The 27,856-nt window shown below is 32.4% G+C and overlaps 3 protein-coding genes across 3 annotated transcripts; all 3 read left to right on the plus strand.

Annotated features, from left to right (window-relative positions):
- The first annotated feature begins 1,654 nt into the window (after positions 1-1,654).
- On the plus strand, positions 1,655-5,612 carry LOC132938002 (mucin-2-like). Its single transcript, XM_061004655.1, has 3 exons — positions 1,655-2,804; positions 3,014-3,172; positions 3,691-5,612. The coding sequence occupies exons 1-3, from the start codon at positions 2,350-2,352 to the stop codon at positions 5,321-5,323; spliced, it is 2,247 nt and encodes a 748-aa protein (XP_060860638.1). The 5' UTR covers positions 1,655-2,349; the 3' UTR covers positions 5,324-5,612.
- A 1,574-nt stretch (positions 5,613-7,186) lies between these two features.
- On the plus strand, positions 7,187-15,622 carry LOC132938000 (aminopeptidase N-like). Its single transcript, XM_061004653.1, has 12 exons — positions 7,187-7,758; positions 8,091-8,246; positions 9,974-10,303; positions 10,897-11,077; positions 11,241-11,482; positions 11,687-11,864; positions 11,925-12,120; positions 12,256-12,533; positions 13,399-13,592; positions 13,731-13,898; positions 14,498-14,723; positions 15,241-15,622. The coding sequence occupies exons 1-12, from the start codon at positions 7,310-7,312 to the stop codon at positions 15,541-15,543; spliced, it is 2,901 nt and encodes a 966-aa protein (XP_060860636.1). The 5' UTR covers positions 7,187-7,309; the 3' UTR covers positions 15,544-15,622.
- A 5,538-nt stretch (positions 15,623-21,160) lies between these two features.
- Positions 21,161-27,618, plus strand: LOC132938001 (thyrotropin-releasing hormone-degrading ectoenzyme-like). Its single transcript, XM_061004654.1, has 12 exons — positions 21,161-21,741; positions 21,984-22,139; positions 22,324-22,620; positions 22,866-23,046; positions 23,116-23,357; positions 23,727-23,907; positions 24,030-24,225; positions 24,320-24,597; positions 24,712-24,887; positions 26,226-26,393; positions 26,909-27,143; positions 27,239-27,618. Exons 1-12 carry the CDS (start codon positions 21,248-21,250, stop codon positions 27,374-27,376), a joined length of 2,742 nt encoding a protein of 913 aa, XP_060860637.1. The 5' UTR covers positions 21,161-21,247; the 3' UTR covers positions 27,377-27,618.
- Positions 27,619-27,856: the final 238 nt, after the last annotated feature.

Genomic DNA, 27,856 nt, shown 5'->3' on the forward strand with positions numbered 1-27,856 from the left:
ACAATTCGTTCAATTCTCAATGCGTATAAAAAATTTTTTTTTGCATATTTAAGAATATTTTATGGGTTAGATAATATTTAATTCATTTAACATATTTTGGAATATTTCGTAAATTGTGAGACAAAATTTGTATTTATTTTGAATTTTAATATTAGGGTGCCCAAAAAAAAAAACTTTTTGAACATTTACAATTTTTATTTTTTATCATTTTCAACTCTTACTAAAGTGCAATAGTATTCCATTAGAATACGCAACTTTAAATACCTAATTAATACCTCACTATTAAAATAATGTTTATTGATTATTTTTGCATATTGTTGCATATTTTAGCTTATTTTTTAAATTTTTAAGAGAATATAATGAAGGTTTTTTAGAGAATATTAGCATCATATTTTAGGTAATTTAAGAGAAAATAAAATTGTACGGGTGTTTTGAGATATAATAATATGTATGTTGTACATCATCAACAACGTCAAATTGCAACATTAATAAAATGCAGGTACCTACATTATGTAAATTTTAAAATTATAGTTAGCTAATAAATAATAATGTAGTTGGTAAAAAAATAGCTAGTACCTACTTACATAAATATTATAAATAGACAATAGTATAATACACCTATACGACCTACTTAATGTACCTATATGTTTATAAGTGTTCCAGAATATGAAAATATGAAATAAATAATTGCATGAAATCGTTCAAGGGTCATAAATCATAATCAAAGGTATTTATTAGACAACAAATGAAATAAATAATAAAATAAAATTGGCACCAACAATAGACATGGGTTTTATGCTGGACTAAATGCAAATCGCATAGTAATATATTTGTATCTCAAAAACTATGATATGATAAGATACGAGTGACCTACTAGTGATGACTTATTCAAATGTTTGCATGGTAAGCGTATAGAACCTAGCAATCTAATTTGTTATCTCTATATAAATAATATTATGTATTTTATACGTACTACTGTAGGTGCTACTACTACTAGGTACTGTCCTAGAGAGTTTCGATATATATCAAGGCTCTCTATATCGTATTACGCGCGCACCTCCCATTTATTGACACAATCCATAAACTTGGTTCCTCGATCACTAGGGTAAAAGTGTTGGCATTGTTAATAATTGAGTGGTTAGGAGGGAGGTAGGTAAGAACGACACCAGCTCGTGCAAAACAATATAGGTTGGAAAAATATTTGTTTATCCTAAGGACTTTAATATATTATCAGGTGACAGTAAAAACATTCATACAACAATTTTAAATTTTAAAAAGTCTAGATAATATTTAAAAGTCTATTATTATATTCATGCATTTTCAAAGTTTTTAAATAAAAAAAAAATATCATTATGTACTATTCTATACGAAATTTAAATAAATAATCAGTTAATGTCTCAAATTATAAGAACTGTTTCGTTATTATCTAAACCTGGGTAAGTACCAAATAATATGCTATAATGCACAATTAATTATTTAATCAAAACGAGATAGAACGATGTCGAAAATTCGAGTGTTTTGATAAAAGGACGCAAAAGATTAATCTTGTTTTATTAGGTATTAGCGGTTTCGTGTGATTAGCAATCCACGATTTATTAATTATAATTTGACGCTCTAATGCTATATACTATGTGCTTCTCCTTTAATTTAGGCTCATCAAATTCAGTCGATATTGTATCAATGTTCAACTCTAAACCATTTGATTAATAAAATTGTCTGCATAATCGATGTATTTAAAAATAGATACATTATGATATCCATTAATCCAAAAAACATAATATACAGACATTACTGTTATTTTGATACCATATAGGTGTAATTTAATTGTGTAAATTGTAATTGTTTGTACGATTCGTACCTACCTATATGTAAATGAGTAAATAACTGGATAGGACACTATTTAACTATCTGAAATAAGTTTTATGATTATATTGTGATTTTGGTTATCGTACGAAATACGTCGATCAATCGATATGACTTTAAAGATTTATATTATATGTAGGTAGGTACATTAAACATTATAATATACATTACGTACACGCAGATTTCCTGCAGATTTATTCCAGTGCAGTACTAGTCTACTAGTCGTGAACTCTCTACAATTTGTTGTATTTGACGTGGCTTTAATCGAATCATGTTTATAATAATCATTACGGTGTACATAAGTGTCTCGACATGTTGATGAAGCTCGTTTCTCGTTACTCGTCCACCCGATAAGATAATGGTAATTGTATATCATCATTCATCATTATATATATAATATAGGTGTTTGCGTTTAGATTACCTTAAATTTAGCGTTGATTTTCGGTAAGTACTCTAGTCATTAGTTAGTTGTGCCTGTTCGACAATATGCGACCGCGATCATATATTGCGTTTTTCGTCGTTTTTGCGCACGTCCGGGGATACGATGAAAAACCTAACTTGGATTTTGGACGGTTGCCGGACGACACCAAACCGGAATCGTACGCACTGAGTGTGTTGCCGGATTTTGATGCGGTAAACCCTTCGTTCACCGGCCTAGTGGACATCTCAATCGTAGTGAAGACCACCACCGCCGAGATTACATTTAACTCAAAGGACTTGGTGTTGCACGAAATCAGGATTACGGATGATAACACCAACGGCGATGTCAGGGTTGACTCTTGGAAGTGCATGGAAGACCTGGAACAAGTAAAAGTCAAGGTAGATGGACTTATTTTGGCAAAACGAAAATACACTATACATATTGATTATAGTGGTTATTTGAACGACGATGCGTCCAAGATTTTCCACACCTCTTACGATGCCTACCTGCGTGTAAAAAAGTAGGTTTGTATGTTTATCGCTTTCTGTTGTTGCACATCGCCATATTGAATAAAAGTGACTACATAGTGTCATAGTCGATTTGGAGGGAATAAAATATGTATTTAAACATGATATTATACAGTACAATATTTCATCAAATTGCTCGATTTTTTTTTTATATTCATTTTTAGATTGTCAATACTGTATTACTGTTATATATGTTTTACAGGTTGGTGGCTGCTAACAATCAATTACAAACTACACGCGCAAGAAGTGCTTTTCCTTGTTATGATGAACTACACTTTAAAACACCATTTAACGTATCCATAAAAACTAAAAGGAACGAAATCGCTTTGTCAAGTATGCCGATTTTGAACACTGTTGACATGTAAGAATTACATTTAATTGATTATTTTTAAAACTATAAATTTAAATGGATATTATATTATTATTTCATTGAGTTAAAATACATATAGGTAAATTCTTATAAGTAAACCTAAAATAATAACATTTATTTTATACACTGAAATAGTAAAATCATCAGAAATTATAAAGTTTGAATATAGTGTTAAAAATGTTGAACACTTTAAAATTAATTATTACAAAATTTCTAAAAAAATTGTCTTAAAAATTATACACAATGTTACTTTTTAGAGATTTTTCTTGTCATATATCCCCAAAATCAAACCAATAAATTAGAATAATTTGTTTTTTTCATTGTTTTTAGTCCTATTATGGTAGACTAGGCATGCCTATTTGGTACTTTATAAAACGTGTAACTGAAAAAGGATATGTCCGCTTGTGTTTATTCCTTCTATAGGTACTAAATTCACCCATCCCGCCATTTATTTTGTTATATAAATGGCATAACACTTATTAAAAAAGTTCAATTTTTGTTACTTCTAGAGATGAGCCCATAGGAAAAGATTCAACCAAATACACGTACAAGACCTGGGTTCATTTTATTCAAACTCCACTAATTCCAACATCTATGGTTAACATTTTTGTTGGTGAATTCAAGCAACTTGGCAAATTACGTCAAAGCTTAAGTCACGAGGATGGCTTATATCTGGAAAAATATATAATGAGAGCGGCTCCTGATCAACTGAACGCAATAAGAAATAAGAAATATGCAGATATTCCAACAGATTCGTCACCAATGTTTTCTAGTACAATTTCAGAAACAAAAGAATCCACTTCCATCCCCGTTACTACAGATCCGTCATCAGTGCCATCTAGTACAATTTCGGAAGCACAAGAATCCACTTTCACCCCTGTTACTACAGATCCGTCATCAATGCCTTCTAGTACAATTTCGGGAGCACAAGAATCCACTTTCACCCCTGTTACTACAGATCCGTCATCAATGCCTTCTAGTACAATTTCGGGAGCACAAGAATCCACTTTCACCCCTGTTACTACAGATCCATCATCAGTGCCATCTAGTACAATTTCGGAAGCACAAGAATCCACTTTCACCCCTGTTACTACAGAACCGTCATCAATGCCTTCTAGTACAATTTCGGTAACAAAAGAATCCACTTCCATCCCCGTTACTACAGATCCATCATCAGTGCCATCTAGTACAATTTCGGAAGCACAAGAATCTACTTTCACCCCTGTTACTACAGATCCGTCATCAATGCCTTCTAGTACAATTTCGGAAGCACAAGAATCTACTTTCACCCCTGTTACTACAGATCCATCATCAGTGCCATCTAGTACAATTTCGGAAGCACAAGAATCTACTTTCACCCCTGTTACTACAGATCCGTCATCAATGCCTTCTAGTACAATTTCGGAAGCACAAGAATCCACTTTCACCCCTGTTACTACAGATACGTCATCAGTGCCATCTAGTACAATTTCGGAAGCACAAGAATCTACTTTCACCCCTGTTACTACAGAACCGTCATCAATGCCTTCTAGTACAATTTCGGAAGCACAAGAATCCACTTTCACCCCTGTTACTACAGATCCGTCATCAATGCCTTCTAGTACAATTTCGGTAACAAAAGAATCCACTTCCACCTCTGTTACTACAGATTCGTCATCAATATCTTTTAGTACAATTTCGGTAACACAAGAGTCCACTTCTACTTCTGTTGCTACTGAGTCTTCGTCAATGTCTTCTAGTACAACTGTGGCAACACAAGAATCTACTTCCACCTCTGTTGCTACTGAATCTTCGTCAGTTTATTATGGAACAACGACAGAACCAATTCAACCGACAATTTACACCGATTCTACAACAAAATTAAGCACGTCAGTCGAACCTGTTCCTATAAGATACAGTAGAACATCAACAGAACATGTCCCAACATCGGAACCTTTTGTGCCTACTACCAAATATACAACGTCAACATATAAACCAATGATTGTGTCCACTGAATCGTTTTATGGACGACCATATTATGTATTTAATTTTATTTTCACAAGTGTGTTAATAATTATTGCTCTTTTAATGGGCACAGTATTTTTTTGGAATAAGCTTGCTAGGAAAAATGTTTTCAGTAACAATGTAAATATTTCTCTGTAAACTAATCAAATAAATTTAGTTTTGTTTTGATTTTCTATAATCCAGTGAGCATTTGTTAATTTTCTTTTGGTAAGTTTTAGTTTATCACAATATTTGTCCTGTTAATAAATAAAATTATAATAAAAAAATGGTATATTTTTTTATTAAAACTATTTCTGTACAGTTAATCGAATGAGTAATTAATGTTGGCCAATTTGCTCATAGTATTGGAACAAATTCTATAAAATGTGTTTATAAATGCTATTATTTTTAAATGGTTATTTAATTTTTTGATTAACACCAATTCATTATACTTACCAAGAGTTGAGATACCTTGTCAATGATTAATATTCATGACATAATAATGTTCCTAAATATAAATAAGATTTATGTAGAATTACTAATTTAAAAATAATGTACCTAAGTGAAATATTTTACTTTTGAATAATTATTTGTACAATGTGCATTGTATTTTTGCAAATATTTATAATTTTTTTCATATTCCTGAAACGTGTGTTATTATATTTTATTTGGTGAAGTGATAATTATTCGTGTTCGTTATAATATTATGTACAATCACTAAATTAATTCATTAATAATTATAATACATGTAGTGCATTTATTAGAATATTTAATACTGTAAGTCAATAGTTTATTATTTTATGATTGTTTATCATAAATTCATAACTAAGGAAGACATAATATAATACCTCTACTACATACGAGTGCCACACGGCATGCACAATGTTACACAATTATTATCGATTAATGAAACAGCGAAAATATTGTACTATGAATTGTGATGATTAGGAAGTTAGAATAAAAACCACATACAAACCTAAAAAGATGTACTCAAAAAGCTAATAAAAGTTATGACAAGTTCAAACATAAATTAGAACTTGTCATTTATAAGTTACATAATATTAGAATAGGTATAAATTATTATTTTTTTTTAAAAAAAAACTATATATATTAATAAAATATGGCGGAAAACTATAGATGGACAAAAAATACAATACCTCGTCGTGGCATTTACGGTATACTGTGATATAAAATAATATGACATTGTATAAAAAAGTTTTGTTACATAAAATGGTAAAATTTGCTTTTTGAAACTTTGCAAGTCTGAAAAAAACATTTGAATAATTGATCATAAAGTACACAGCCGATAATAAAATAAATTAGTAATATTAAATGTGGATAAAAATTAAGAATTATAAACTTTTTTCCTAAAATGTATGAAATATGCAAAAGTATCAAATTTTAAATGATCGTTTTCAAACTCGTAATTGTATATAACGGATTAGCTTGGTTCGCTATAAATAAGATTATATAAAAACATGCAACTCCTACAACTTTCTGGCTTAATGATAACTATTTAATCGAGAACATTCGCATAATGATACGTATATAGATACGGTATGGAAATATTTACATAATATTACAAACGTATTTTACTTCATTTGTATGACGTAATCGCAGTCACAACACCAGCACATTATAAACTTAACTTCTAAAGCTTAACGACACAAGGTCGCTGATTTTCAACGTTTGTAGTAAGTTTACTACGAACGTTTACCACGTGTGGGAATATCCATGTGATATAGGACGTATTATGTAAATCCTAAGTAAGTAGGTTACCTACCAGGTGATCATATACGTATGGTAAAAAAAAAATTAAAAAACCATTCATACAGGGCCGTAATTTCTGCCTTTACGTACTTGTTATTTCACGATCACAGTAGAACAATCATTTTTTATTTATTAGGTTTAATACTGTTTATTGCTTGAAGTGTCCAAACATGTCGATACTTCGTGACACCGATACGAAGACTCATCCGGACGTTACAATAGATAAGATTATAGCGAATTTATTGTTCTAGTACAATGTTTAATATATTATTACTAATTGTATAGTCATATTTGCATTGCGACACACTTTTTCACCGTACAGCGCTGTGGTTACCAATATTTATCCAAACACCGTGGTTGTTCGCTGCATACACAATGTTGTGGACGACGGTGGTTTCTATCGTAGTTCTCTGCCTTGTACAGGGCTACGATGGCCAGACCGTGGTTTCCGGACGATTGCCGGGCAACACAGAACCGCGGTCGTACGTGCTGAGAGTAGAACCGAACCTCAAACCGGAAAATGCTTCGTTCGCTGGCAGCGTGGATATCACGGTCGCTGTGATGACCGCCACTTCCACGATCACGCTGAATTCTAAGGGCTTAGTGTTGCACGACATCAGGGTGACGGACGAAAACACCGACAGGGACATCAATGTACACTCTTGGAGTTACGCGGAAGACCGGGAACAGGTGGTGATATCCATGGACGGACACGTCTTGGCCAACAGAAGATACACGATCCGCATAAGGTTTGAAGGCATTCTCAGGGACGACGGAACGGGCTTTTTTAAAAGCGGTTATGAAACCGATTCGGATGGAAAAAAGTAAGCTCAATTATACATTATTTTTTTTGTATACAAATTATATTGATCAATAAAACCTTAAGCTGCTATTTTAAGCTAATATACCAACTCAATACATTCAGGTGTAATAAATTAATGCACAAAATACAGAATTGAGACTATATTAATTAAACTATACCTATAATGAATTACAGTGCTCAACTTCAAGTATATTAAAAATGATATAACAATATTAACAGCAATTTATATATTCCTAAAACATTATTCAATATTTAAATTATTTAATATAGTATATATAATTACATTGTAATTATATTAATAGTTGCTATTTATTTTAATCATTTTTTTTTCAGATGGATAGCTGCCACCCAATTTCAAACCACACTGGCTAGAAGTACTTTCCCTTGTTATGATGAACCAAATTTTAGAACACCTTTCAATATATCAATAAAAGTTAAAGAGAATGAAATCGCTCTATCAAATATGCCAGTTATAGATACCATTCATGTGTAAGTATAGATATGTTCAAATGCGGTTTTTTTCTATACTACTGTATTATACTATACTGAACCGTGCAGACCTTAAATTATCTGAAATTGAACACATATTATAAAAATAATGACGATTTTCAAAATGGCATAATAATTGAAGAAAATATTTTAGAACCCACAGTAACGCAACAATTGTTTAGAGTAAATTAATATTTAAAGTCATGCTATCGCCTACGAATATTCTGATATACCTATGACTAGAAATATTTTTAATATAAAATAATGTACCTATAATATTCTGAATAAATGTAATTATTAAATATCAAATTAATTTTCCAATAATATTAACTTATATTTTTATTTCATATACAACCTGTAAACAATTATTTTACACCAGGTGTGTAATAGGTAGTAGGTACCTCGTGTCCTCGTATAACACAATTTTAAATATCACAATATCACTATAAAATACAAATTCACATCTGAGCAGATTGAATACCCAATAATATTATGATAAGATTTAAAAACTAAATTTAGTATTAATTCAAAATAAAAATAATTTGTGATTTTAATTTCATTAACTCAATCAAGAATTCATAAAGATTGGATATTTCCCCGCCATTGGATTATTTCGGCGTATGCAACAGTTCATAGTTATTTAGTACATAAAGTACCGACCTTTCAACTGTGAAGTAGCCCTTAAAATTTTAAAACGAGCTTTCCAATATTGTGGTATACATATACTACTATTTGTGAAAAAAAAAGGTACTACGAGTACTAGGTATATGATTTAATTGGTTTACAAATCGTGCATCTATAATTTATTATAGTTTCCAATGTTTCCATTAGAATTTACAATCAAAGAATTTTCAGTTATTTTGCATTAAAATGACTGTGATATTAATATTGTTGTATAATCCTATCATCTATCAATGTGTTAAGAGTTATATCACTCCCATAAATGTGAAACCTAGATTATCCTAAATGCCTACAGATCCCTACATGGTCGTATATTTAAAAATGCTGTGTTTGTGTGTTATACAGCTATTATCTGTTAAGACTATCGTTTATTATAGACAAACATTGACTTCACAGATAATACATTTGCATGGAACGATATAAATACCAGCTAATATATAGAACATAATATGTTGGGACTTGGGAATGGTTATTATTCAAAAAAACTTTGTAGGTAAAAATGTGTGAATTGTTGTCATTTATGTGTATATTCGTGTGACATTGATATAATAGGTATTTATTATATTTGTTATTAGATATTTTTTTCTCATATTTATTTATTAGGTTATCTGTTACAAGTTAGAGCAATAAGTTTATTTGATGATAATAAATAAATTAAAATATTGGAAAACAGAGTGAAGAGCCTCCCAGTGGAGGCATAGGCACTTCAACTTTTAAAAAAAATATTTTTATTCGTCTATTTTTAAAATTGATGTTTTTATCTTTGTTTATAATAATATGTAGGTATCGCATTGTTGTTATTTTAAACCAAACAGTTTATTATATAAATAATTGTATGATAATTTCCGTCTTGTATTGTTGTTTTTTAAAAATAAATATGAATAAAAAAAACCATACGAGTTTAACTCAGACTTCACGATTTTCAAGCAACGTCATGACGCTATAATATTATATATTTTTATATTGATGTGTACATATTTACAGTGTGTCAATTATTGGTCTTTTAAAAATTAACTTATAAACCATATTATTACATTGTGTTGCAGGGACGAGATACTCGCGAATGGTTCGGTTGAATATCATAGCAGGAAATGGGTTCACTTTGCGCAGACACCGTGCATGTCCACGTCTTCGGTCGCGTTTTTTGTCGGCGAATTCGAAAAATTCGACAACACTCGCCTGAGCGAGATCAATGTGTACTCTCATTTGGGCCGTTTGTATCAGATCGAGTACATGACGAAAGCGGCACCTGACATTTTGGGGGTCATGGAAAATTACACTGGCATACCGTACGCTATGCCCGAACTGAACTTGTTGGCCGTGCCGATTCTAGGCTTAGGACAATTTGAAAATAATTGGGGATTAACCACATACCGGTAAGGTACATGAGGAAACCATTTTCACACGGCCGAGAATCGCATCATATTATTATTCATAATAGCGTTGGTAAATCAAAAAGATTTCGAGTTAAAACTACTTCCATGTGCAGAAACATTCATTTTTAAACTCCGATTCAATAGTAATCTAAGACTTAATACCACCCAGTTTTAAATTGTATTTATCTTTTATTCGTGCCATTACGTGGTACACCAAACAAATTAATGGTACCTATTATTGTGGGCAATTTAGATAAGTAAAAAATAAAAAATCCGTAGTTAATAATATTAAAAAATAAAAAATAATTATTTGATTTTTGAACTAAGAGTTATGCATAGATTATACCTTAAAATGCCGTATCGTGATCACCTAATTTATTGATTCTACAGAGAGTGTCTATTCAGTGTCTCAGCTGATGAGTTAATCGATAACTACCAACTTTCGACCCGTTTAAATTTGTATTTTGTAATATTACTATTCGTTAACATTTAGTGAAATCATATACTCGGTCTCGTATAATGGTTAATCTGCAAATCACATCTGTATTTGTACTAAAATAATTACATTTTAACGGCATGTTTGTGCGTGACAGGGAGAAAACGCTTTTTGTCGACATGAAAACGAACTCCAGGGCAATAATGTCGGCGAAGACAGCGGTGGGACACGCCGTGGCGACGCAGTGGTTTGGCAATTTAGTGACGCCGGCCCAGTGGGACTTTGCGTGGCTGAACAAAGGGCTAGCTACTTATTTGGAGTACTTTGCCACCGCAACGGTAATATTTATGCGGTATAATAATACCGGTGGTCTATACCACACATTATTATGTTGGCATTGTCTCGATCGCGCACCGGGCATGTGCATAACGTATTAATAATATTATACAATATCGTCGCGAAGATAATAATAATGCCATATTATTGTGTTCACTGTTACAGTTGGAACCGGAATGGCGACTAGAGCACTTTTTCATCGTCGACCAGCAACGGCAGGCCCTGGATGACGACAGAAATCAAATACGGCCTTTGTCCGCGCCAGCAATCATGCCAGGAGAGGCGGATTATTACACGGCCGACAGATTGTCCGGACAGAAGGCCGCGGCGATCATGATGATGCTCAACGATTGGGTGGGTGAAGAAGTGTTCAAAACATCCATTAATATGTATTTGACCCATAACCAGTAAGTATATACTTCTCAGCTATTCAGAATTTTTAAATGATTATAATTTTAAAATACCTTAAAAACATTTTAACAACAATAATATTTTTTGAAAAATATCTGAAATCCAAAAATTGCGTAAAAACTTTTCAATCATAACGATATACGGAGAAAACTAATCTAATAAGTGCAGGTAGCATCCGGTATAATACCATAATATTATAGGTATACCGCAGTGAAACCGGAAAAACTGTGGAACGCGTTCGACAATGTGCTATTCGACCGGACAAAGTCCGGCTTGAACGGCAACAGCGTTCGCACTGTGATGAACACATGGACGGAACAAGCCGGATATCCCGTTGTGAACGTCATTAAAAAAGACAAATCACTCGTCTTAACTCAAGTAAGAACTAACCCAAGTACCCAACAATCACGACAAGCAATTCATTTTTTTTTTTTTTAGCAACGCTTTTTATCCGGTTTTACGGAATCAAATGATACATCCAAGTGGTTTATTCGTTTGAGTTACACGACGAATAAAGAAAAAAATTTCGACACCAAGTCCGCCCCGACCGTTTGGCTGAATCCTTTCGTAAACGAAACAGTTATCCCGATCGACGATGACGTCGAATGGTACATTTTCAATGTACAATCAACAGGTGGACTACTTTTTTGTCGCAAACTATTACCTACCTAGTTTTCATAATACTTTCGTTTCAACTTCTGGGCTCAAGCCATTGAGCATAATATTGTTATGATATTGTATAAGTTATAGGTATTTATTTTCACGTTAGGTTTCTACAGGGTAAACTACACGGAAGACAATTGGTTGTCGTTGATCAAACAACTAAATGATTCACCTAAAGAAGTACACATTCTCAACAGAGCTCAGTTAATTGACGATTCGTTCAGTTTGGCAAAAGCGGGTCTGCTGAATTACAAGATACCAATGAGCTTCACACAGTATCTGGAAAAGGAAGATGACATAATACCATGGTTCTCGGCCATGAACAGTTTAAACTATATATTAAACCGTATGAGACGTTGCAGAAATGCGTTACCCGATGTCAAGGTGGGTATCACCTTGAAATACATTTTACTCATATTCTGGTATTACATAATAGTATAATAATGATATACAAATCTGTTATCGTCACTGTTAATTATTTTGCTGAAAAAGCACATTGATACATCATGGTCAGAAAGAAACTTTTTATGTTATAGATTTATAGATAAGTACCAGCTAATTTATTAAATTAGTTTTTTTGCAGTTGTCGTATATTCTATGATGAACATATCATAGAGTAAACGTGTATCTAATTTACGATACGATTTAATATACATTTCCCATTAAATTTTGAATACTTGTTCATCTTTAATAAACAAGATCAGCGCCTTATATTTATTATTCACGGTCTGCATTAACTATATAATATTATTATGTCTATATAAGTATTGAACGTAAGCCGTGACGATAAAAGCGACTTGCTCAGTTTTATGTTTTCATTTTTAATAGAATAAACCATAATAACTTGCAAACATGTATAATGTATAATATTCAACTTTAAAAAAATTTAATTTTTAGTTTTTGCTTAATCGCAACATAATAAAATGACAATATTGTGACACGCTATGCATAAATTTTAAAGCAACAATTTGTAACATATGCATAATTAACATGAGAGTAACAATTAATTAAAGTACATTAATAATGCAAATTTAAGAGCACACCTATCCACGTTCGTTGGACATTCTCGACATTCTTGAAATAAATTATTTTAGTCCTGCAACACTATACGAATGCCAAGTAATAAAATAGTATAAATATAACGCAAAATGTAAAAGCGTCATTCGGTTGTATAAGTTTAAGACGCAGCATAATATTATAATATTATGATGTATAACATTCCTATTAAATCGCATTCGTGTTCACGCAGGCCGTTGTTTCCAACCTATCTAGCTCTGCTTTCAAAATGTTCAACAAACTCGTCGCCGAACAAAAAAGTCCCAAGTACCCCATCAATGTCGGCTGGAACACGTTTGCGACGTGGGCGTGTAAATTGGACGAGTATATCATCTATCGGACGAGTACGGTTCCGGAATACTTTCGGCGATGGAAAAACGGCGAAGAGTAAATCCTAGTTCATAATATTAATAGTGATAATATTATTATCACCAGCGTGGTAGTCCATTCGATCGTCACAATGTATTTTATAGGTAAAACGTAAAATAATAACGCACGCGCGTGTGTTTTTTTTATCCGTTTTAGAATACCGGCTGACATTAAGGACGCGGCGTTCTGTGTCGGGGCTCGACAGTCACAAGTCTCAGGAAGTCTGGACAAACTTTTACACTTATACAACACCACCAAAACGTATTCGGAAAGAGCGTCGGTGATTAACGCACTGCCCTGTGCTGACATACAGACACTTTTGACGTGAGAACAATATTTTTTTTGTGACCATATTGTAATAAATTATAATATTCTATAGTTTCGATTATTAACACATCCCTAGAAAATAATTGAAGTAACTCAAAGTCTAGACCTTATAATAATCGAGTTCAACGATAATGCACAATATTTTAAATGCTCGTAACACAAAAAATATTTTATGTCCAATCTTAATTTGGATAGCTATATTTCATAATAATAATTATAGGTATAGAATTATATAATTTAATTTAGCAAAGTATTAAAAAAAATTAATAATAATATCGTTCAGAAAAAAAAAGGAACTCCATAACTGTACGCTAATAATCATTGGCGTTGAAGCATTTTGTTCAATAAAAAAATAAATAAATAAATAAAATATAAGTATATACAAATAGACGACGTGTAACTCAAAATTAAAAATGCTTGAGTTATTACACGTACTATGTTCAGTTAGTAGTACGGTTCGAAATAGTATGGGTAAGACCCATGCAGTATTGATTGGAACGAACGACCCAGGACAATAGTTTGAAATGATGGAAATACAACGAGTGATAAATTAATTAGTATCCAAAATACTAAATAGTATATTTTACGTGTTTTAGGTATTTGACATTAATAATGGAGGACAAATGTCCAATTGAACCAAGTGATTACGAGGACTTCTTTAATGCTTTGTCTTCGACGTCGAATGGGATAACTGCTATGAATTACTTTCTCGGCAAATATTTCACAGACCTTGTCAAAAACGTAAAAAATGGTAGAAATATAGCTACGACTATATACTCAATCTTAGCTGCAAAGGCTTCCACCGAGAGCGAAATCGAAAATGTAAAGAGACATTTTATTAATTTATTATATATCTATAGTGAAGCTCTAGTTATAACAATTGATAATATAAAATTCCATTCATGATAGTACCTATTATGACTGCACTTTATAATATAATATTGTGCATTTAATAGCCATCGCAATATGCACTAAACACTTATATAATAGTAGGTACATTATCTAATAATAATGTTGTTCTATAATTTCTATTACCTATTACAATTATTTAACATACCATTCGAGATAATTTAAGTTTAAGTCCATTATGACAATCAATTCGTGTTTATAATGTGCCATATATTCAAACGTATAAAGACATCTATGGACTTCAGGGTATAACATACACGGCCACACAGAGACCATTATTCGCAGTTCGCACAATATGTGAATTAGCCCACCTACCGGGTGATATGATTTTTAGATAACAACCAGTATAAGTTACACTATAAATCTACAGTTGTTTAAAAGTTATAATAAATTCGTGATATTATAATCACGTAAGAATGTTCGGTTTTAGATTATGGAAATGGCGTTTAGAAGCAATACGCCCGTTGAATATAGAAATACACTCGTCCCTGTGTATCGGAGAGAAATCGAGGACAACGTAAAATGGTACGACAATGGTAGTCCAGAAGCGATTTGGGAGTACATAAATCCTTTGTCGAAAGGATTGGCACTGGATCCTTCCCAGCAGTATACGACTCCGCAGAGCACGTCGGAAGACGATTCTAGTGCTTCGTCTAGATTGCATAACTATGCCATTATTTTGCAGATTTTAGCACTATCTTTGTCGGTTAAACTGCTTGTGAACGTAATATAAATATTTCCTTATATGTATATAACATAATATGGTTTTATTAACGAGAAATAAATCACACATTTTCGAAAATTAGATAAAATGTTCAAATCGTATCGTGAATGGTATAATTGGTTTTTTAACATCTTGCAATTATTGATTTTTTTAAATTATACTGCGATCAAGTTTTTAGGCTTGTACAATTTTATTTAGCAATTTTTAGCATTAAATTATAAAAGTAATTTTTTATTTAAAATAAGTTTCTTCTAACAGGGAGGAGAAGACATATCGAACGATTCCGAAAATATTATATCAGAATAACGGTTAAACGATTTTTATGAATATCCATAATAAACACTTATTTTTAAAAAACCAAAAAGTATATTGCAAAATCTAGATTATTTTTAAGAATATTTCGACTTCAATAGTTCAAAACACCGAAGAAATTATTGATCAAAATTGTTTTATTACAAAATTAACCCGAGTTTAAATATTACACTAACCTACATTTACATTTACATTTACAAATTAAAACTGATAATTTATATTTATATAAAACATGAAGTCTTCACAATTTACTATATGTAACACAACTATGAACCTTAAAATATATGTTATTCTTTGATCTTGTGTCTAAAAAATCAAAGTCTTTCATCAATATACAAATAATGCACAAAACAGAAGTTAATTTTCTCGAAGATCTAAAGAGACTTATAAACTATACATTAATAATGATAATAATATGTTTAAAGCTACCTATACAGCGAAAATAAAGTTAAAAACAAGTGGATCAGACATTAAACTAATTAATATACTTTTTCTTGATTATTTTATAAAATAATTCTCGAAAGTTCAAAATCAACCAGAATCAGAATAATAATAATAATAAAAAAAATCCAATTAATTTTCTAAATTTTTTTCTTCGGTTTAACGATGATAATAGCGTTTAATCGTTATAATTAATTGCAGCAGCGTTGGATGGGTTGTTCCCAGGAACACGCTGTAATTCACGGGAATCATAGAGATTTAAATTTAAAAAAGCACTTATGGCTCATGAATATAAAAAACAAAACATTAGGTTTCAATTGAAATTTGTATATTGTATATTGTAGGTAGGTATATGTACTTGAACTGGCGGGATCGAAGCTATATTAGTGGAATCGATGGGTACCATTGAAATTCACTGATTTGATATTATATAAATACAAAAAAAAATTAATATAACAAGCAATAAACCTTGTAGATACCAAATAAAACAATTTAATACGAAAATTATTTTTTAAGTGTTACGTTGTTGGACGTGTAGTCTAATGAATGTAGATCAAATTAATGGAGAGCCATTATTTTTTCGGTGTTCCTGACCTATTATAGGTGTATATCGTAGGAAAATTTTGCTGGCGTTTCTAGTGTTAGGATCACGATAAATAACCAACAAAACATTTGTTTCACTTTATATTAGATTTTTATTTTAGTTTCCTTACTCCTCACAAAAATATCTAAAACAAAACATTTCATCAGTAATTAAGTACCTAGTACATAATGTATGTAGTATGTACTATAGGTAATATATAGAATATAGATTGGTTGATATACTTTAAACACAATATTCCCCTTTTGAATTTTTTCTGTTAGATCTAAAACTATCCTGCACCATAAATTATAATAATGGTATAAGATTATATAATACATTTTGAAATTATTATAATAATAGCTACCTATACAAAATATACATACATCTAGCGACGTGACTGTCTATAATAATAATGATAAAAAAAAAATTAATAACTGAAAAAAAATTAAATTTTTCACAGTTTTTAATATTCCTAGAGCAACGTGGCAATTAAAAACAAACAAAAAAAAAAAAAAACTTAAAATACTGCAAGTATCTACCTGAAACTACGATGAGAACTCACGACGAAACAAAAAAAAATGATTGCGAATATATTACAACATACCGAAATAAACACATTCGCTGCCACTTTGTAATATGCGTACTGTCTATAAATAGCTTTATTGAATTACACATAGGTTTAGGTATCGAAAAGTCTGTATAGTAGTGTAGTAAATACATTATGCACTATATTATACACGTGAGAGAGTAAAAAGGTCACCGCGGTGGTCGTGTAATTCGATATCGTCGCCTGTAATTGTTCTAAAGACCATACTATAATTATAATTATTATTAGTTTCTTTACACGTCATAATCTACAAGATAATCGTACGCGCGCGCGTGTGTGTGTGTATAAAAGAGAGTGCATAAACGGTATTATAGTAGTACTATAGTTTTTATGATAATATGAAATACCGAAGTATTTAATATAGTGCAAAAAAGTCCATAACATATTATAATATTTGGTATATCGTATATTGTATGCGCTCCTACCTACCACATTTCTACATAGGTACGTTGATATTATATCATTGGTCGGTATGTACATTGTATACGTTGGGTCTTAGTGATAATTTATTTCTCTGGAATGGCCCGTCCTCGCAAAAGTCACCGTCCGAAACGGAGCTGTTCACTGATGTTATATTATTTCTAACAAGATGTGACTGCCGACCTAGCGCCAACACTGTATCATAATATAAATATTAAATTTAATATCAGTAAAATCAGTCGCACTGTTTCAGTCAGTACCGTGCCTTTGCTGGTGCCATTATTTTTTGGTTTATTATTGATATTGGAAGGTTTGGAACGAACAATTTTTACAGAAAATAATTAATGCTGTTTCATTTTTCTTTAACCATTATGATTGTATGGAATTCATATAGGTACCTATTGTTTCATTAATATTAATTTATTTTCATAACCTTTGCCTTTAATATACGATAATCCGAAAGGCATGCATTAATTGTTTTTAAGTTCATCACTAATATATTATTTTTTGCCTATGACATGTATAATGACAAATATATAAATTGTATATAACATAATACGAGCCAGCTTTAAAAATGTTTCTCTCTCTTTCTTCTATCTATTTAACAAAACGATAAACTATTATACTATTTTCCTACCGACTGATAGCTATTTGTCGAACATCCTTGCACCTATTTTTACATGCCTCCGAACTCCTTGCAATTTTTACCACCAAAACCCCCGTGATTTTATCGCCTTCTTGTTATTTTCCTTATTAATTAAGTAATAAAATGTTTGAAATATTATGTGTACCATTAAAAATATTGTATATTACGGTTTTTTATTTTTTTATTCTGAGTGGAACGATGCTATTAACGAAAATGTTTTATGAAAGACTTTCTTACCATTGACTAAGAAATAACTTTATTTTGTAACTTATAATAATAATTTTTCTCAAACAAATTGCACTTACCCGAGCTACAGGATCCCATCCGACTCTCGTTATACTTAACATTTTTTTCACATTCGACAAAGTGTGTCGCAATTTACATAATTGTATTCCTTAATTTAGATACATCCAGCGGGTAATGATTGAGCGAAAAGAGTCAACCACGTTTCAATAGTTGTTGTTGCACTAGGGCTTTGATTGATCGAAGTGGTTCCCCGAATGGTCAAAGAAACACTGCAAATGGCTGAATTTCAATTTTTGTACGTAGTGTGTTTTTAGGCACAGAATCTGATAGTGTATATTTTCCTAAATAAATATTATTTAAAAAGTTTTTACAAAAAAATAACATTCATAATAATAAATAAAATATGTCATAACGTGTTCAGAAATCACAATATAATACATTATTATTGCACAAATACGAACGAGCTCGTTCTTCAAATATCACAAATCACGACCTACTACATAATATTCGATGTGATCCGCCGCCTACGTTTTTGCGACATCATAATCCAACACATTATCGACATGACCGTCATTCGATAACTGTTATTACTTAATATCATTTTTTTATTAGAAATTAAATACAATGTAGGCAATCACACTAGAACACAACTTACCAAATGTTCTCGTGTTATAGTTTGCAATCCTATTACTCGTTTTTACGTAAATGTATATATAGGTACGCCTGACTGTGACAGTAGATTTAATTATAATATATAACAAATTTACATTTTTGATAAATTATCCATTATAGTCATCATATTATAACATATCTTATATTAAATTATTGCTCTTCTATTTATATGAGTAGGAGGTGTGCATTATTTAAATAATATTATTCAATGTTTCTTAAATACTCGTGTTTTTGTTTTTTACATATTTTATTATATTACCTAATGATTTATTGGGACCATTGAAATCATTATCGTTAACTCTTCACATTTCAATTTAATTATATTTACTTCAATTTTATTACGAAAAATAACGTTTTATTTTCTGATAATTATGACTGTTTTTCACATAATTTATATAAATATACAATATTGTGTAAGTATAAACATTAAATTCAATTCAATTTTAATCATATTAATTATCATATCGTATTGTGTCAGACATGAATATTAAAGTAATACTATTCTCTAAATATAAAAAGTAAGCCGTCAGTAATTCAACAAGGAAATATCATTTTTTTTTTTTGGGTGCATCAGTTATGATTGGATTACATTAAAAAAGCGAATCATTAAATAATTCAACATTTATAAACTAAGAAACACAATTGGCCTTTAAATTACATGTCCCGTGTCTATTTCCAAGACTAAAAAATTGACAAAATATTACATCTATGATTCATAATTCATAATGAATACAAAGCGATCACAAATCTTTGAATATAATTAATTCACAACTATTTGACCAAAAATATTTAAGTAATTTTGAAATTCAATAGTACCATGAAAGATATTTAAATTAAAAAAACTAGACACCGGATAAATCCAAATATATTAAAAACTATTAGATTATGAGGTACTATAATGGACGGTTGCTTTTAAATCCACGAATATTAAAGGCATAATAATCAATTAATTAAAACGTTTAACTTCTAGAACTATTTTGGATATTGGTCTCAATTATTGAATTAATTAAAAATGGTAAGTATTAATATTTTTTAAGCTAACACAAATATAAATATTTTAGTGGGTACATTTATAAACTTATGTTTGAAGTATATTACGATTTAAACAAAGATTTCTTGATTTAATAGTTATCAGTAATGACATATTTATTTGAATCCTTTGTCTAAACTAAAATAAGAAAAGAAAAATATTCTACCTCAAACGCACTACTCGAATTCTATTTGTAGCCAATATTAATGTACGAACACATTAAAAACAACTAATTATTTCTTTGTTCTACGCTGTAGTTGTAGTGCAATACCTTTATTGACGTGCCTGTGAATAATTGGCAACGCGATAAAGTTTACAACCAGTTGTTTAAGCTTACATCGTCTACCCGGCGCAGCGCATGTTATATTGATCGAAAATACCATTTACTCTGAATATATTTTATTTCTACTGCAAACGACGCAAATGACACATTTTTCACAAATGATTTTGAAGTAAAACAATACTATTTGCAAACGAATTTCATATAGAAAAGTCTGTAAGTATTGTCTATATTGTTTTACGCTACTAAATCATAATTGCAAACAAATTAATTATGTATTTACAATATACGTATCACGCACTTCAGTCGGGATTATGGTTTAAGCCAAACGATTCTAATCCACCGATAAGCTTTACGATTATTATATATATACTCCGACATGTCTCGGCATTGTCCAAATTACTGTGCGGGACTCACTGGTTAGTCGCATATCGTCATCGGGCTATCGACGACGGTCGTAACAGTAATACAGAACGATGATGTCGAAAGTCTTGTTGTTAACTTTTGTCTTCTCGCTGACGACGGTATTTCACAATGGCAAAGGCTTAGCGGCGCTCACCGGAGACACAAATAACGTCGTCAATGACGGCCTAAGCGACGCATACCGTTTACCGGATACCACAGAACCGGTGTCCTACGAGTTGTGGATAACGCCCGCCATCGAAAGTAACTCATTTCACGGACAAGTTGACATCGTTCTGAGGGCGAAACAGTACACGGCCGAGGTGATCCTAAACTCGAAGGATTTGATCGTGTCGTCGTTGTCCACGTTCCAGGACTTGAAGACAAATCGGACCCTGGCGATAAAGGATTACGTGTACGAAGAGCGCAATGAACGGTTGGTCGTCAAACTCGAAAAATTGATTTTGCCATCGCGACTCTATAAGTTTACCGTCGTATTCAGCGGAATTCTAAGAGAAGACTATACCGGATTTCATAAATATTTCTACGACTCCGGCAATCAATCGAGGTATTTATATAATATGTACAATTTGGAACAAAAGACCTGCACCGTTTATAACATAATTACACTTAGATCCTATAATTATTTTTTATTTCAAAAATTGATAGTCGTCATGTTTTTATTGTGCCCACCCCCGTACCAGTTGTAAGTACCACGTATGGAAATGGTTTACGCATACATGTCACGCAATAATTTAGTCGGAAAACAGTAAAATTGAATATAACTTAGTCATAATCATGTTTCCACAGGTGGATAGCTCTGACTCAGTTCAAACCAATATACGCCAGACGAGTATTTCCATGTTACGACGAACCGAAATTCAAGACTCCGTATACGATATCGATCTCCAGGGAAAGACAACATACTGCGTTGTCCAATATGCCACTTAAACGCATTAAATTCAAGTAAGTTTGACATTTCACTTGGGCACTCTTAACGTCTACCATTATAGTCCCCAGGTCGATACTCGTTGTATACTGCCATCTCGTTACGTTTAAACATATTATAACCTATTATGAAATTATGATCAAAATAATATAAGTACAACGTGTCAATGTTATATAAGGTATGTTTCATTTTTTTTTTCAGTCAGCAAAGCGATATGGTGTGGGACCACTTTGAAACCACAAAGCCAATACCCACGTATTTAGTGGCTTTTATGGTGTCGGATTTCGACAAAAACTCTGTAAACGGTGATAATATCGCCATGCATACGCGCAAAGAGTACATCGAATATACGACGTATATGATGGGGAAAGCACCAAACTTACTCAAGGGTGTAGAAAAGTTCACTCGAATACCGTACATGTTACCGAAGTTGGATTTGGTCGGCATTCCCTTACTGAGTGCATACAATATGGAGAATTGGGGACTGAATTCTTACGAGTAAGTTTGGAAAATCTTTATAAAAATAAAAATATCGAGACAAAAATAATATGATGAACATATCATTATTGTAGTGTATACCTAACGGTGCGATTCGTTATAATAATAATTGTATAAAAACTGTGTGAAATATAAATTATTATTATGAGTTTCTATAACAGGATCAGGTTACGTACTCATATGTACCTATCGTTTAAAACGGAAAACCAATTTATGTTTTGCGCTACGTTGTTATTTTTGTTTAGAGAATTTTTCGTGACTTTGTCGGAGGATTCACAAACGGAAGACAAAATACAGGGAACCATGACCATACTACACGAGATCCTACACCAGTGGTTCGGCAATATGGTAACCGCTCCTTGGTGGGACGTCGAGTGGTTGAACGAGGGCATGTGCAATTACTTGAACTATTACATAACAAATATGGTATGTGTCTGGCTTTAACCTTAAATACGACTGTTCTCCAAACTACATACAAAAGCTCGATTGTCGTAGCTCGAACCTGAATGGGAGATGGAGGAATCGTTCGTAGAGAACGTGCACCAGTTTGCACTGTCCTGGGACGAGTATGACGATACGCACCCTTTGACGTTTGCAGTGTCGACTCCCGACGACATCGTGAATGCTTTTGATACCATTTCATCCGACAAGAGCGCGGCGCTGTTTAGGATGTTGGAATGCGTAGTGGGCGAGGATTACTTCAGGATTTCGGTGAACAAATATCTCGATGACTATGCGTGAGTACACAGAAAAAATACCGATATATCGTTGTAGAATTATTAATTTTATCCAATCCGTTCTGGTTGAAAGCTGCGTTGTGTAATATTTTATCTAACGAACGCCGATCGATGATTTGGCAATAAATATAATTTGAGTTACTTCAAATCAATTCAAAGGATCATACAACAAAAAATCATCCAACAAAAAATAACAATCACCAAAATATACACAATAAATAATAATTATATTGAAAACGGTTTCCGATTTGATTAGCTATCGAAATTCATAATGTCGATTTATTTATGGTGGTTAATCAAGTCCATATTTAAAATTATGTCGTTGGCCATCACTTCTATATACCCATTACCCGTGCACGACTGTTACAGGTACATGGTAGCGGGACCGACAGACTTGTGGAATACTTTCGATTACGTGCTATACGACTTTGACTACGTTATCGAAGACGATGTCTCGATCAATATGTATATGGATTCGTGGACGAAACAACCCGGGTATCCACTGATAACAGTGACGTCGACGGGAGACGGTCGTTACAACGTGTCGCAGGTAATGAAAAAAAAAAATAGTTCCAAAATTGCATTCACCTTATTGTTATGTATGATGTGCCCCCGTGGTGGTACTGCAACGTAAATAATTGATCTCTGTTAATCGACTGTATAATCCCGCAGAAACGTTTTTCTCTGTCGTATCCGCGCCAAACTACCGAAGACGTAAAATGGTTTGTAGGCTTAACGTACACCACTGAGACCGAAATGGACTTCGAAGAGCTCACGCCGAGCGTTTGGCTGAAACCCACAGACGAGCATACAATAATGACAGTCCCCGAAGATTCGGGATGGATAATGTTCAATATACAATCGTCCGGTAAGCATACGCAACTGCGTAACTGTACCCACGCCTAATAATACGATACAATATTATACCGGTGATATATTATACATCCGTCAACGTGACGTAGGGTTCTACAGAGTGAATTACGACGAAAAAAACTGGAAACTCCTGTTGATTCAGTTGATAACAAAACCCGACCGGATACACGTGCTTAACAGAGCTCAAATCATAGACGACGCGTTTCACCTGTGCCGAGCCGCGCTGGTGCCGTACAATTATTACACTTCGTTGCTCGAGTACCTGTTGATGGAGGACCACGTGACGCCCTGGAACACGGCGGTCACCGGATTGTCGTCGATCATGGGCGCGATCCGGCGATATCCCACGGAATATTCAATGTTCAAAGTACTCCCTATAGTCTATTATAATATAACTATTTTTTCTTCCATGCAATAATAATATAATACGTATTATATACTCCGGAATATTTTAATATTTATAAACGTTAATTTCTAACAGGAATATGCAAAGGGCTTGGCGGACATTTTGTACGACAAATTATCAGGAAATCAGATCCACAACAATAAGACGAAAATAGGTTGGAGCAAACTATTGTCGTGGACGTGTAACATGGGCAACTCGCGTTGCGTGAAATCTGCGTCAACGCACTTTGACGGGTGGATGAACGGACACGAGTAAGTTAAATCATCTTTATCAACGGTGGGAAAAAATTGTAAAAAGTCGAGTTTTGCACAGAGTCCCATACAATCCATCGGGATCAATGCCATTCGCGATATCAGGACATAAAAATTATGTGAAAAACTTATTTGATAAAATATTGTACACAACAAAAAAAATAAAAAACAGTGTTGCCAGTCAAATAGATCACCCTGTACACCCACACACACACACATATATATGGACACGTTGACAACGCGAATACACCTTTGTATCTGCCTTAGTATAATGTAGTGAGTTATTGTTGTCTATAGCATGTGCGAAGCACAGATATTATGTTACGTACCTAAGGTGTATTTTACACACTTATCGAGCAAAAAACCTTATTTACTGTACACACTTTGAACGCGTAGGATACCGCATTGTGCCACGCTGCAGTGATTGTGCACATCGATAATATACGAAGTGCATTAACATTTCGAATTTTATACAGTTTTAAATGTTTTGAATAAATCAATAATTACGCGGTGGTGATCATAATAGCGGCATATACTGTTCAAATCGTACGAACTAGTGAAGTTTCGTATTTTTGATTGGCATTATAATATTATTAAACATATACCTATACGATGAGTGGGATGGTTTTTAAAAATATGAAGGAATTTATATTAATGCATATTACATTCTAGGCGACACGATTGGTCGAGTGGTGTTGTTGTTATAGCTTTGACATTTTGTAATCCGATAACGGCCAATGTGTGATATATTATAATATAGGTATAATGTATAATATAGTAGGTATACCTACGTGTACATAGTACATACGTAGGTACCAACGATTAATAATATTATTCTCGTCAACCTAAATCTCAACGAGTTTTTAACTTATCTCTCAAGCGAATAATATATTTCACACACCTTAACATTGTAAACTTGTTCAAATATGTTCAAATATTTATCGTGTTGGGTAATTCTGTAATAAGAACGTCCGATAAGAAGACATGTTTCACAGCCTTGGGCACCCTGAGACGGTGAAAAGTTTGAGCATTTGCCACTCCGTCTCACACCACCGTGTTTTGGTGTCCAATTTTTTTTTTCAATTATAAAATTAAATCGTGTAGTTTACGTACTTTCTTCTGTAAAAAAACGCAAGTGTCTTCACACTTTTGCACCAAGTCGTCGATATTTTTCTACACGATGGCTATAATTCTAGTCTTAATCTCTAATTAGTACTATTGTCTCTCTATGTCCAAAAACAATATTTCGTCCCGAAAAAGTCGTACCTACACAGTTATATTGTTATTATTATTATCGACTTTTATGACGTGTGCGCTTTATTAATGGGTTATTTTTAGAATACCGTCGGAAATGGAAGAAGCTGCCCTGTGCGTGGGCATGAAAAAAGCTAACCTCACAACCTTATCGAAAATTTACAAACTCTACAAGACGACACGATCACCGTCGCAGCAAAAAATAATTTTAAGAGCTTTGGCCTGCGCTGAAAATTTGCAAACGCTGTTGAGGTAATGCTTATTAATTATTATTGTTTTATGATCACAATATTGTGACGACATTATATGAAACGGCAACAGCTATTTAATAAGGGGCTACATTTAGCAAAATGTACACATGGTGATATAAATTCTTTTAAGTGAAGTGGTTTAGTAGAATTACTTTTAAGAGTTATTCGCGTGGTGGTATTTAAACAATTGTCTATATATAATGAAAATATGAAAATATTCCATAGAAGGTGACTATATAAAAGCCTGTTTAGTGTTTAATGTTTATATTCATTTACTCGATAATTTGAACAATTCAAATGCTAAGATCAATATTCAACGAGTTTCTATAACGCTAATTCAAATAACTACCCACGTTTAAGAAATGAAATACTAAAATCAGAGATACTCTGCAAAATATATTGGCCTCTATCTAACTACAACATCGATCTGCGATATGGAGTAACAATAAATGTACCTATAGGTCCTCTAATAATATATTATTAGCGTGTATTAATTGTGTAACTATAAATTTCAAGTCACCTAGATCTGATGCGATTGGACGTTGCGAACCGCGGGAGCTTGCAGAGCTTCAAAACCGTTTGCGAGAACGTGGTTGCCACACCGGCAGGTGTTAAGGCCCTTGTCGGGTTTCTGTCACGTAAACTGGACACGATTCGATCGTCACCGGTCGGCGATGACCTGCACAAGTACATCGCTGTCGTGTACTCCGCGTTGGCACCCAAGGTGGCGACGGACGAAGAGATCGTTGTGGTAAATATTATGCGTCACCAGTTTGATGATATTATTTTCGTCAATTCATCGTAATATTGTGAGTTTTGATGATGTTTATTGATTTTGTGGTGCAGATGGACAAGATAAGGCGATCCGTCAAACCGGGCGACCTGAAAGCCGTACTGGACGGCATTTATCAGAAAATCGAGTCGAACTTGTTGTGGATGGAACGAGATCATAAAAAAATCATGAAAGCGATCATTAAAATGTGAAGAAAAAACGGAATTTCGGTTAAACGAACGTATTATATTTAAATCCTATGTAGGTAACATAGCTGTTATTATTATATTTTATACAAAACTAAACCTTTCTGACTTATTATATTGTAATATTGACATATTGTAACTGTTAACTAGTGTATAGGGATTATCAATAATGTAATAATATGTACTTTAATGTTATTGTATATTGCGTATATGGAATTTAAATAAAATATTTAATTTCAGACTTAAAACCATTTTCAACGATAAGTACACTTAATATAAGCATTTTATTAGTATTATTATTTTTACAGACTTCAGAAATACAAATTTAGATAAGAAAAAAATGCTAATAAATTATACATATTTTCTATTAAACAACCTAAAACCTATATATAAATCATATTTTCGTATTCCTAAGGTAATTCCTTGACATTAATAATTGTGAGTTATCTAAAGTTTACATAATTTGAATAAACAACCAGCAATAAC

The sequence above is a fragment of the Metopolophium dirhodum genome, chromosome 2 (genome assembly GCF_019925205.1).
Source record: "Metopolophium dirhodum isolate CAU chromosome 2, ASM1992520v1, whole genome shotgun sequence".
In the NCBI taxonomy this organism is placed as follows: domain Eukaryota; kingdom Metazoa; phylum Arthropoda; class Insecta; order Hemiptera; family Aphididae; genus Metopolophium; species Metopolophium dirhodum.

What these genes read in the sequence shown, in the direction of transcription:
- LOC132938001 (XM_061004654.1), top strand. Translation starts at nt 21,248, where the DNA reads ATGATGTCGAAAGTCTTGTTGTTAACTTTTGTCTTCTCGCTGACGACG. An exon ending in GACTCCGGCAATCAATCGAG is followed by an intron (nt 21,742 to 21,983) that starts GTATTTATATAA and finishes ATGTTTCCACAG; the next exon opens with GTGGATAGCTCTGACTCAGT. An exon ending in CGGACGAAGAGATCGTTGTG is followed by an intron (nt 27,144 to 27,238) that starts GTAAATATTATG and finishes TTTGTGGTGCAG; the next exon opens with ATGGACAAGATAAGGCGATC.
- LOC132938002 (XM_061004655.1), top strand. Translation starts at nt 2,350, where the DNA reads ATGCGACCGCGATCATATATTGCGTTTTTCGTCGTTTTTGCGCACGTC. An exon ending in GCCTACCTGCGTGTAAAAAA is followed by an intron (nt 2,805 to 3,013) that starts GTAGGTTTGTAT and finishes TATGTTTTACAG; the next exon opens with GTTGGTGGCTGCTAACAATC. An exon ending in ATTTTGAACACTGTTGACAT is followed by an intron (nt 3,173 to 3,690) that starts GTAAGAATTACA and finishes TGTTACTTCTAG; the next exon opens with AGATGAGCCCATAGGAAAAG.
- LOC132938000 (XM_061004653.1), top strand. Translation starts at nt 7,310, where the DNA reads ATGTTGTGGACGACGGTGGTTTCTATCGTAGTTCTCTGCCTTGTACAG. An exon ending in TGGGGATTAACCACATACCG is followed by an intron (nt 10,304 to 10,896) that starts GTAAGGTACATG and finishes TGTGCGTGACAG; the next exon opens with GGAGAAAACGCTTTTTGTCG. An exon ending in AGTACTTTGCCACCGCAACG is followed by an intron (nt 11,078 to 11,240) that starts GTAATATTTATG and finishes TCACTGTTACAG; the next exon opens with TTGGAACCGGAATGGCGACT.